Source organism: Canis aureus, chromosome 9, assembly GCF_053574225.1.
Source record: "Canis aureus isolate CA01 chromosome 9, VMU_Caureus_v.1.0, whole genome shotgun sequence".
NCBI classification, from domain to species: Eukaryota; Metazoa; Chordata; class Mammalia; order Carnivora; family Canidae; genus Canis; species Canis aureus.
The window spans coordinates 34,575,973-34,588,663 of NC_135619.1; the positions used below are offsets into that span (position 1 = coordinate 34,575,973).

General features: G+C 39.4%; 1 protein-coding gene across 1 annotated transcript in view; it reads right to left on the reverse strand.

Annotated features, from left to right (window-relative positions):
- ATG14 (autophagy related 14) overlaps positions 1-12,691 on the reverse strand; it is a 35,079-nt gene that overhangs the window by 14,309 nt on the left and 8,079 nt on the right. The window contains exons 2-5 of the mRNA XM_077909387.1: positions 8,170-8,232; positions 6,832-6,874; positions 6,062-6,143; positions 2,130-2,367 (exon numbers count right to left, since the gene is read on the reverse strand). Of these exons, the coding sequence (XP_077765513.1) occupies positions 2,130-2,367; positions 6,062-6,143; positions 6,832-6,874; positions 8,170-8,232 (426 nt within the window). The remainder of the gene's footprint in view (positions 1-2,129; positions 2,368-6,061; positions 6,144-6,831; positions 6,875-8,169; positions 8,233-12,691) is intronic.

Genomic DNA, 12,691 nt, shown 5'->3' on the forward strand with positions numbered 1-12,691 from the left:
GGCACTTCAGTACGGAGGAAAAGAGCTTCCTGCATATTTCCCATTTCATCATATGGTATATTAAAAAGATGTCTACACAAGAATCAACTTAATAAAATTTAAATAAAAATAAAACTTCTGGGATGCCTGGGTGGCTCAGGGGGTGAGCATCTGCCTTTGGCTCAGGGCATGATCCTGGGTCCAGGATCGAGTCCCACATCAGGCATCCTGCGAGGAGCCTGCTACTGTCTCTGTTTCTACCTCTCTTCTACTTCTCTCTCTCTCTCATGAATAAATAAAATCTTTAAAATATATATATATATAATTTCTATTGATTCATCAAGAGCATCCTTGACATGAAACACTTTTTTCTAAAAACAAACCAAAACAAAAAAAAACCATGCAAGTATGTGGGAGAATACAATGACCAGTACATAGTTGGTGACACTGCTTAGGAGTCTGTCAAGGCACCAGTTTTTACCTATGATGGCTTCTGAAGCACCAGTGCAAATGTCTAGGCAGTGAAAAAGGGATAGCGTCACTAGAGAAAGTGTAGAAATACTTCTGACAGCACAGACACCTCAGAGGATCTCAGCTGACCACGGTTTGAGAACTGCTGGCCAGGGGAGTGGAGAGGACGTGGAGTCAGAGTGGGTGCAAAGAGCATAGCGCATCTGTGGGGCAGAGAGGCTCTGTGTGGTCCAGTGGTGGCCGCCACCAGCAAAGTGCTAGGAGCTGGTGTTGGAAAAATTTAGGTGGGAAACAGTGAGACTGGGAAGGGCCTCTGTATTACACCGAGTTTAGGTTGTTCTCTCAACCCTGTCTCCTTTCGCCACAGTGGCCTGTGAGGTAATGCCCCCCGGCTGTGACGGGCAAGACAGGGCAGGGGAGCTACTGCCAGTTCCACGATGTACCTCTACTTCTTCTTTCTTCCATTTAAAGTTTTCTCCATGTTTTCTCTTCTACAACTTTGTATTCAATTGTCAATCTCCTCAAATCTGGAACAGTGTTTGTGCTTACTGTAATATCTTTTAACATTGCTATATGGGTCCCTCAGAATCTAATTTAGCCCTGGGACACCTGGCTGGCTCAGCTGGAAGAACAGGTGACTCTTGATCTTGGGGTCAGGAGTTTGAGCCCCACGTTTGGTGTAGAGATCACCAAAAGAATAAAATAAACTTAAAAAAAAAATCTATTTTAGCATATTTGTTTTATTAGCTTTTCCCTCCCCAAAGGCCTGGTTGTCTGTTAACACCAGTTTTCAGATAATCCAACTTCTCCCCACTGACCCAAAAGGCTACCCTAGAATCTATTTCTGAGCTTTCTATTCTGCTCTATTTTGAATCTGCCTTTTTATTTTTATATTTGCCAACCACTACTAATGAAAAATTATTTAGTAAAAGTCAGAGAGCAGGTTTTCAAGCCAGAAGGAATAATCAGACCTTTAGGCTTTTAGGAAGTTCACTCTGGCAGCAGCCAAAGGACACAGTGAAGTAGAGGTAGCAAAGAACAGTAATAGTCCTCACTATTAACAGTCCACTGACCATCCAGGGAAGGATGCTGGAAAGTGACAGCAACCAAAAAAGAAAGGAAAATCTTCAACTGGAATAGCCTGATGGTTAGTGAGAAAGCAAAGGAATTCCTCAGTAGCAGTTTTTAAACCCCATCAAACACTGTCTGGGGGTAGTTAAAAAAAAAAAAAAAAAGATATTACTAGATGGATTGGGGGGCTGAAAAAGTGTCCTCTGGAACTTGTATTTGCCAAAAGCTCCTGAGTGACTGTAATGAGCATCTAGGTGGGGAACCACTGTCTTGTCCATCTGATGACTCCTGAGGGTATCCATGTGCTAGAGCCTAAGACTAAACTCAGTCTCCCGTGCTTGACAGTGGTCAGTTACCAGGAAAAGGCTAAGCAAACAGATCAGTCAACAAGCGAGGGCCTCACTTCTTTGAGGGCCACCGCCCTTCATCTTGGCTGCCTCCCCAATTTTGTAGCATGTACTGTTTGCTGAAGCAGATAAGACTTCACTTTCATTACTGGGAAAGCCAATGACCCCAGAATGAACCCAATAAATGAGGTACTGCCATATTTGAAAAATACTTGATCTTTGGAACTTGATCTATCCCTAGAGTCAAAAGACTCACTGTACCTCACACTAGTCTTTACTTCCTCAATTGGAAAAATGACAGAGGTTAGCTCCAATATATAAGATCGCCGAAGATTGGCCAGACGCTCATAATGACTTCTTAAGTCAATGGTTTTTTTTTCTACCAGGTCACCAAGTTTGCGATTGTGCCTCTGAATCTTCTCCTTTTTCTCTTGATGCCGCTGTGCTCGAGTATAAAGCTTCTGATTTTTTTCCTTGGTTTTGAGAAGGCCTTCAGAATCTGAAATAAATCATACCCAACGATTATTTCTACAAATAGCCCCTGGGGACTGCATAACCCACTAGTATAAGCATCTTCCTGCAGTTTAAACTGAAAGCAAAACCTCAAACAGGTTAACTAGATAATGTTCACTAAGTGAAACTGAGAGTCCAGCTTCAGTAAATAAAGTGGACCACTACTAAAAAAGACTCTAGGTCTCCATCTGTAGTCATCATTTGTAACAATCACTCAACAACTATCAAGTTTAAGTTTAAGCCAGAAAGTACCTGACTTACGGTAAGCACTGAAGAATAACCATGGTGGGCAGAAAAGATAAATAATCCAAATCTGAAAAACTTACTGGCTATCTGATTTTCCTAGAAACCTCTTACATGTGCTTCGGGTTCCATTCATAGACCCAAGGATAAGCTCACGACAGGTGCTCATGCAGCAAAAAAATAGACCAAGGGCTCTGAAAAGTTACAATGGAGTGCAGCGGCACCCAGCAGGGTAGGAGCACCTACTGTATGCTAGCTTTTGAAGCACTACAGGGGCAACCAAGAAAGGAGAGAGATGCTCATCTTGTCTGACATGTGTTCTTTTCAAGGAGCCCCTTCAAGTTCTGGATCAAGACCTGCTAGGGTGTTAGGTTGTAGCTCAATTCCTCTAGGGTGGCAAAAATGAGTTGCAAACTTTCAGACAGACTTCCAGAAGCAACTTAGGGAGGCTCAGACAAGTTCAAAATCAAGCTCATTATTTTCCCACAAAAGCCTCATCTTGATACTAGGTTCTCTACTTAATGATTATTTTTGATCTGTCCACAGCCTAAATCAGTCCCCTGCTGGTCAATTCCATGGCTGACCTACTATTTCTTAGACCTAAGGTTTTCTTTTTCATTCCCACTGTTACCATCTACTTAATTCTCCCCCAAATCCCACCTCCAGCTCAGCTCCACTCTAGGTCTTCACCCACCCAGTCTTCAGCAGCAGTAACTGGTGCCCAGCGGTTCTCCACTAATGGACCCACACTCCCCTCCTCGGTCTTGAGGCCACCCAAACACTGGCACATATTCCACAGTTCTCTTCCGCACCCCTTCACTCCAGCCTCATTCACTTGGTAGACATTCCAACCTTCTTCCACCAAGTGGAACTATTTACATGAATGCATGCATGGATGGATGGATACTGGATCCCTTTCTGATGTCCTCTACAGGTCCTATTCAGATTAAGGTATCTAGGGACACTATTAGCTTCTAACTCTTCAAATGTTCAAAATTTTCACCTTCAGTCAGGCCCCCTTCCATAAGTGCTCCCCAGACCTCTTGCTCTTCAGAAGCCTATGGCAATGTTTATACCTCACCTATGGCACATAGTGTAGTTCCTTACATCAGGTCCAACCAAAGCCTGTTGTCCTGACTAGAATGTAACAAGCAACTGAAAAATGCCTCATTGGTGGGCCTCCTCGTGAGGACCCCTGAACCTGGGTATTTTGCTGTAAGCATAAGGTTTCTTCCAGTTTTATTTCCCTTCACTTGCACATTCTCTCTACTGTTCCTGCTCAGCGCGAATATTCTGTTTCAGTTGTTGGTTCCATCACACTTACTTTCCAGCAAGTGCCTTCATTCTCCTCATCACTACTGAGTTCTTCGCAAGTGCTCAGATGAATGTTTAGCCATGGCCCACAGCCATATGGCAATCAGATATTTTAAGAACTATTTCCAACTTAATATCATGACCCTTCACAGGAGGCAGGAGATCACTAGTCACCTAATCTGCACTAGTCCAGACTCAGCACTCAAGAATTTAATGTGTCCTCCTCTCCGTGCCATCTCCCCCTAAACATAAAAATGCTTTGATGCTATTTCTGTCATCTACTGTTGCTTGTCTGGATAAGTAACTTTATAGCACAGATCAACCTAACCTTAAAAGTTCATACAATCTGACTTCCCTATCTATAGCCACATAACAGATCTGTATTATTGTCTATCATGGCACATAAAACCAAAAGATTCTGGAGAAATATTCATCAGGTTCTACAGTTTATAATTAATAATCTTGTCTGAATATATATGATATTTTAATAACAAAATTTAAAAAAATACTATTTACTGGGTAACAAGCTCTTCATCTATAGACTTGAGACCATGCATACTTTCTGGAATCCATTAACTCCCTTAAAATTGTTTGCAAAATTTTTGAGACTTGTCTAAAGGGTGGCAATGAGGCTCCATTTCTGTTCTAAAGAGCAGTGGTTCCCAACCCTGGTAGGTCATCAGTACCACCCAGAATACTGCTACTCAAAGTGTGGCCTATGGATCTGGGCCCATCAGTAAACTTGCACCAGACAAGTTAAGTACAGAAATACAGAGTGAGTTTAGCAACATTTTTCTTTGGCGTGGTAATATGACGCTGCCATGAAATCCAAGCGTGCAATCATTTTTCTAGTATTTTATTGTATTTTACAAAAGTACCGGTATCAGTTTAGATTAGAAATCAGAGGAGGCAAAAAAGGTCTTTTACTACAGACAGTTTAAGAACCACTGACCCAGTCCCCACACATGTGATTTTTATTTCCTAGGTCCAAGGTGGGTCCCAGGATTTTCTGTCTAGATTTTATAAAGGTCACCAGATGACTCTGAAGATTTGCTAGGAATGGAATGTTATAGGGCCCACTGCTTTAGTACCAAATCTTTTCTGTGGTGGTTGTTTCGTTTGGGGAATTAGGAATCTCTTAAGATCAGATGATCAAAGTTTTAAACTTGCTCATCAGGGAAATGCACAAACTCAGTAAATCCTACAATTTCAAGAGGCTCACAGACAACTGGTGACAAACCCTTGGTGTGAACATCAAGGGAGGATGTGGAAAGAGGGTGAACCAATGTCCTACACTGCTACTGAACCAGAGCCTCTGGAGCTGCATGCAAAGCTCAGTGGATTATCAGCTGTCTATACTGAGTACCTCTTCACTATGTTGCTGCCTTCCTCTTTAGCTTATTAATCTTGTGAAACTCCACAGGAGCACTTTATTAGGACAAACATTTTCAAAGGAAGCTTTTGCTCTATTACATACCACTATAAAATACTTCCTTCTGAAAGCAACAAGCAGACAAGAAAGGGATTCATAAGGTATGACGGTGACTCACTCTTAACTTTAAACAATGATCTTCAGAAATACATGGAATATGTCTAAGGATATAGGATTTCTAAGAAGATTCACCCTAATTTTGGCAACCATCTATGATGAAGGATGACGTATATAACTATAATGTAAGAATAATACAGATTAAAATGTGTGTGAGACTCACTAATGGAGAAAAAGCCAATATTCTGTGCTTATGGAGTGAACTAATAATTATAACTGAGTACAACAAGCTTCCTGTTAGTGAAAGCAGATGGGAACTATGTATTCCTTAACATTTTTAATTGAGAAAAGTAGTTTATTCAAAGGTCATTATATTTGTGTATGTGTATATATATATACCCGTGTGTGTGTGTTATGTAAAAAATATGTATTTGGAAAAACATGTAAGTATATATATATTTACTTAAAATCCATATACAAATGTTTTACAAGAGGAGGAAGGCAAGAAATAAACCTTTCCAGGTTGTTGTTGCCTTCCCACCCCTTCTCTCTTTCTGTTTTGCTAACTTATTAATCCAATGAAATTCCACACTAGCTCTTTATTAGGTCTAGAAGAGGGGGACAAATTACTTACTTATTTTCATTTCTTCATTTCCTTTACATATTGTTTGTTTCAGCTGTTCAATCCTCATCTTGCAGGACATTATTTTCCATCGCTGAAAAAAACAAAGTATGCAATAAATATCACAAATGTTGATCTCCTATGATTAATATGATTATCTATCTAGGATCACTATTATTTTGAGGTATATCTTAGAAAACATAATGAAGAAAAGACCAACATAATTGTATTTATTATAACTTTTGTGACTAACTATGGTAGGTTACAAGAAATAAAAAGTGTTATTCTGGTTCAATGCTGAAGCTGGTAGGAGATTAAGATAGAGGGAAAGAAATTCACATAGTTCTTTCATGTGTTAATGAGGAGAAAAATGGTGAAGAATACTTTCTTAATCTGCTCTGTCCGATATACAGCTAGTGATCACATGTGGCAATTTAAAAGTCATTTGAAATTACATAAAAATCAGTTCCTATTCAATATCACCCACGTCCAGTTTTCAACACATGTGGCTAATGGTTACCATGCTGGTGAGTGTAGATATAAAACATCTGCAACACTACAGAAAGTTCTACTACTGCACTGCTCTAAACTCTTCATGCTATTTACTGAGGAGACCATTAGCATCAGTGGATTATCTCACTAATACAATAAGCAATTATTACTTGCAAAATAATAAAAACTATAAGAAAATCTGAAGTTTTTCTCCCCCAATGTGAATAAAAGATCAGTAAAAATAAAACCTGGTAGTCAGTTAAAAAGTATAAATACTTCTTACAGCTTACCAACTGATCTGTTATCCATCTTCCTTCCACAGCTTTTAACACTCTGCACAGAGAAAAGACAATTAATAAATTTTGTGAAACTCAAAAATGTAAAAGCAACATCTTTTAAAAGTAAATTCTTAAGAATGGCTGGAAATACCAAACTAAGACTCAAGCATTTAAAAATGTTTTCCAGGGGTGCCTGGCCAGCTCAGTCAGTGGAGCATGTGACTCTTGATCTTGGGGTTGTGAATCTGAGCCCCACTCTGGGAGAGATTACTTAAAAATAAAATCTCTAAAAAATAAAAATGGTTTCCAAATTTTCCATTCTTTATTTTTCCCATCATTTCCTTCTTTTTGCACTTTTAATACTTCCCAGAATCTTTCTGTAAACATTCACAATTTCCAATAACAGCCAGAGACTTTGTCTGAAGTCATTTAAGATTTAAGTCAATAATTAAGTCAATAAGTCAAACTTAAGTCAATAATTTCCATCAGTCATTATTGCTAATAACTTACAAGAGAATTAATAATCTAAAATGCAATGCGTAGTTCCCAAAGAAATGGCACACAAGCAGGCATCATTAAAAAAAAAAACTGTTCTATGGAGTGAAGTACTCTATGGGAGAAATAAAAGTTTCTGTGATTGAGTATGTTAGAGAAATAACTTAAATAAATCTAAGCAGGTTCCTGTAATGCAGGGCACTTCAGAAGATTTAATCTGCTCATAAATGATACACCTGGGGTGCATCTGGAGAATAGTGACTGGGTCAATTTGGGACAGAAGATTCTACAGGATGATTCTCAAACCCAGAGGGTGAGATTCATCACAGTGCTTGCTAATTCATCACTCAGATTCCAGGGCTTCCCCCCCCGCCCCCCCCCCCCCCCACAGGCCTAGAGTTAGAGTATTTGTGGATACATTCTAAGAATCTGCATTTGTAACTATTAACTTAGGTAATGAATTCTGATGTAGATGATATACAGACCACACTGCAAAAATGCTGATCCAAAAGAAAGGTAAATGGAAGATGGCTGTTCTACAGGAACCACCACTTATTTGCCTATTCTGGACCCACTTGCTGCATATCCATTATCAGGGCCAGGGAGGGGTGTGATTCATTGCTCTAGTCATTGAGTATCTGCTGTGTACAAGGCACTGAGTCTGATATCAGTATTTTCTAGGACCTTGATAATCTCTCCTATTTTCTCTCAGATGCACTGCTCTTTTCCACACTTTGAGAATGAATCCTAAATTCAATAAGTCAGCAATCCATATATCTGCATACCACAGCACTGAATTAAACCACATGGTGACAAGAGAACCTCCACACATGGAAAAGCAAAAGGGAAACTCACTCTTTTTGATATTCCTCCTGCTTGCTCTTAAGTTGGCTTAACCTTTCTTTCTTATCTATAAACCTGTAAGAAAAAGATGTAACGTTTTATTTAAATGTTCATTTTTTTCAGTTCAGTGAGATTATGCAAATTGCTAAGAGCCAATCATTTTCTCTGGAGATGTCACAGGCCTGAAAAGTAAATACACAAGGCGGGTGCGCACACAGCTGCTTACCCCATTTGCTCATTTTAAAACTAAGTTCAAATTCTCATCTTCAAAATTCTTTCATGGGTTTACGGGCGTCTGGCTGGCTCAATCAGTAAAATTCTTCCACGGGTTTATAAAATGTATCTAGAACTCCCTCCACCTCAGATTAAATTATCTTCCAAAACAGGCACATCAGAGCACTACAGTGAATGTGAATTCAAGAAAACTGAGGCTTCTAACATAAACATGATTTTAATTATTTAGCTTAATTCAATCTTGCTCTCACCTATATGTAAATTGGTTACTTATAATTTTTATTTTCCATTTAAAAATTATTTTTATTTATTTTTAAAGATCTTATCTATCCATTCATGAGAGACACAGAGAGAAAGGCAGAGACACAGGCAGAGGGAGAAGCAGGCTCCATGCAGGGAGCCCGACATGGGACTCGATCCCGGGACTCTAGGATCACGCCCTGAGCCAAAGGCAGATGCTCAACCGCTGAGCCACCCAGGCGTCCCAGTTACTTATAATTTTTAAATTACAATTTTTTTCTTACTAATTTTATTGCTAGTCTGTTATGGGCTAACAAGTTACTTAGTACAAGTTATCAAAAGGAAGGAATAGGGACACCTGGGTGGCTCAGTCGTTTATAGAGCCTGCGTTCGGCCCAGGGCATGATCCTGGAGTCCCGGGACCAAGTCCCATGTCGGGCTCCCTGCACGGAGCCTGCTTCTCCCTCTGCCTATGTCTCTGTGTGTCTCTCATGAATAAATAAATAAAATCTTTTAAAAAGAAAAAAACAAAAGCAAGGAATATCTCATTGCAATTTATTTTCTCTACAGTCTTCTCCCCTTATCCTTTTCTTCCTGCTACCTTATTTGGGGTTTAGTCTGATTTTTTTTCTTTGCGTAGTTTAAGGTAGAAACTTAGATCATCTATTTTAACCTCTCTCTTTTAAATATAATCATATAAAGTTATAAATTTCCCCCCAAGTGTTGTGTTAGCTACACTCTAAAATGTTTGATAGGGGGGATGACTGGGTGGCTCAGCAGTTGAGCGTCTGCCTTTAGCCCAGGGTGTGATCCCAGAGTTCCGGGATAGAGTCTCATATCGGGCTCGCTGCAGGGAGCCTGCCTCTCCCTCTGCCTGTGTCTCTGCCTTGGTCTCTCATGAATGAATAAATAAAATCTTTAAAAAATAAAAATAAAATAAAATGTTTGATAGGGTATATTTTCATATCATTTAGTTTGGAATTCTGAATTTCCATAAATTTCCTCCCTTTAAGTTATTTAGAAGTATACTGCTTAATTTCCAGATATATGGGCTTTTCTAGGTAACTTATTGTTAATTGTTTTCCACTTTCTGATGTGGTCATGGAATATACTCTATGAGATTTCAATCTTTTGATTAGGGAGCATCTTACAGCCCTGCATCTGGTATGCCCTTGTGAAAAGTTCCCTGTGCACCTGAAAGAATTTATATATTCTGCAGCCACTGGGTAAAGTGTTCTATAAATGTCAACCAGCTGAAGGGGATTAAAGTGACATTCAGATCTTCTAGATCTGTGCTATTCACTGAGATAAGCCACCATGTGCTACTGAGTACCTAAAATGTGGCTTGTTGCTTAATAAGGATCTGGTAAGGAAAATTCTATGACTAACATCATGCAATTGATTTTTTTTTTAATTTTTTTTATTTATTTATGATAGTCACAGAGAGAGAGAGAGAGAGAGAGAGGGGCAGAGACACAGGCAAAGGGAGAAGCAGGCTCCATGCACCGGAAGCCTGACGTGGGATTCGATCCCGGGTCTCCGGGATCGCGCCCTGGGCCAAAGGCAGGCGCCAAACCGCTGCGCCACCCAGGGATCCCATGCAACTGATTTTTAAACAACTAACAGTAGCTCACTGTTAAAAAAAAAAACAACAAAAAACGATAATGCCATATGCTATAGTAACATAGTATGGAGTCCAAGATTAGGCTTTTGGCTGTCTCTCAAATTCCTAGCCTAAATGAAAACAAGAGAGTACTAATAGCCCCAGAAATCTCTTCCTTAAAATGGTCCAGACTAATAGGAGTCTCTCTAAACTATCATTTCTAAAATCCCATGTTTGAAACATATCCAAAGATACCTACTTCAAAGTGGTAGGATGAATGGATAAGGAAGATGTAGTAAATACACGTGATGGAATATTACCCAGGAAAGAAGAATGAGACTTTGCCATTTGGGACAACATGGATAGACCCAGAGAGTATTATGCTAAGTGAAGTCAGTCAGAGAAAGACAATATACCATATGTTTCAGTTATATGTAGAATCTAAAAAACAAAACAAACAAGAAAATATATGAATACAGATAATTGGCAGTTGCCACAGGGCAAGTGGGGGATGGGAGCGCAAAACAGATAAAAGAGATTTATTTATTTATTTATTTAAAGATTTTATTTATTTATTCATAAAGACAGAGAGAGAGAGGCAGAGACACAGGCAGAGGGAGAAGCAGGCTCCACGCAGAGAGCCCGACGTGGGACTCGATCCAGGGTCTCCAGGATCACGCGCTGGGCTGCAGGCGGTGCCAAACCGCTGCGCCACCGGGGCTCCCCCCCCCCCCCCATAAAAGAGATTTAGAGGGAAACTTCCAGTTATGAAGTAAATAGTCAGAGATGAAAAATAGCATAGGGAATATAGTCAATAATATTATAATAACATTGTATGGTGTATGTGACAGATACTGACTACACTTAAGTGGTGAGTCCTGAATAAAGTATAGATGTGTTGAATTGATATGTTGTACAGTACACCCTAAATTAATATAACATTGTAAATTATACATACCTCAATTTTATTTTTAAATTTTTATTATTTATTTATGATAGTCACACAGAGAGAGAGAGAGAGAGAGGCAGAGACACAGGCAGAGGGAGAAGCAGGCTCCATGCACCGGGAGCCTGACGCGGGACTCGATCCCGGGTCTCCAGGATCGCGCCCTGGGCCAAAGGCAGGCACCAAACCGCTGTGCCACCCAGGGATCCCTATACCTCAATTTTAAAAAGAGAAAAAAAAATGGGAAGGATATTCTAATTGTGACCCCTTAATAGGCAGTCACTGAAAATGTATAATGTTAAACAAACAAGCAAATCAAGTAATATACTTGTGTGACTAAATTGAAATTAGATTAAAAATTCAGTTCCTCAGCTGTACTAACCACACTTCGGTAGCCATATAAGGCTGGTATCTTACTGGACAGTGGAGATACACAGTATGACTGCAAAAAGTTATACCAAGTAGCACTGCAATGGACAGTAAGGTAGTAACTGCACGAAACAGTATAACAACACTCAGAAACCAATATGGAATTTAGACAAAACTCATAGATTCATCAATTAATTTATCAGGCATTTACTCTGTTCTGCAACTTACAGCAAAGCATCTTCCTGAATATTAAGAAATCTAATTACATATTCTGCAGCTATGTATTCTTTGATATAGTTATATGCTTCCATTTCCATGTATCAGAAATGAGAAACTAATGTGGTATTTATTTCTCTCTTCACTGAGGCAATATGGTGATTCATGTACTGATAACCTGAAGGAGATGAACTCACAAGACTCATCAAACCAGGCAAACAAAGGCTGCTATGAAGGATAAAATCTTGCTCTTAGACTTATAAAAGTTGTCCTTTCAGATCTATCGTAGAAATGCCACTTTGCACTAAAACAAATTGGGATGACAAACAACCCTGTCCAGTTTTATATTGAGCTGGTTCTCTTGGGCTTCATTAAAAACAAACTTAAAGTGTAAATATACAGTTGCCAGCAGGAATAATAAACAAAAGGTAACAATTCCTACTGTATCAAACACTTCATGAGTAATGTTATTCTTCAGGAAGGAAATTAAAAATAGGTGGTGTTAAAACTAAACAGTGGATGAGATCAAGGAATGTGGCTGGGTCAGCATTTCCACTGCTCATCTGCACACTCATCCATTCTCTGCATTCTCCGTCCCACCACTCATGGGAAGATAAATTCATTCTACAATTCTGTACTTTCTCAATATGGTTTTTAAGAAATAGAAAGATTAATACAGTCATCATATTCAAACTAGATTTTTAAAAAAGATTTATTCATTTGAGAGAGAGCACAATGGGGCAGAGGGAGAAATAGCCTCCTCACTGAACAGGGAGGATCGATCAAAGTGGGGCTCGATCTTGGGACCCAGAAATCATGACCTGAGCCAAAGGCAGACATTTAACCAACTGAGCCACCCAGATGCCCCCAAACTAATTTAAAGATACATATTTTACCAAAAAAAAGTGGAGTTTATCACATAAAAT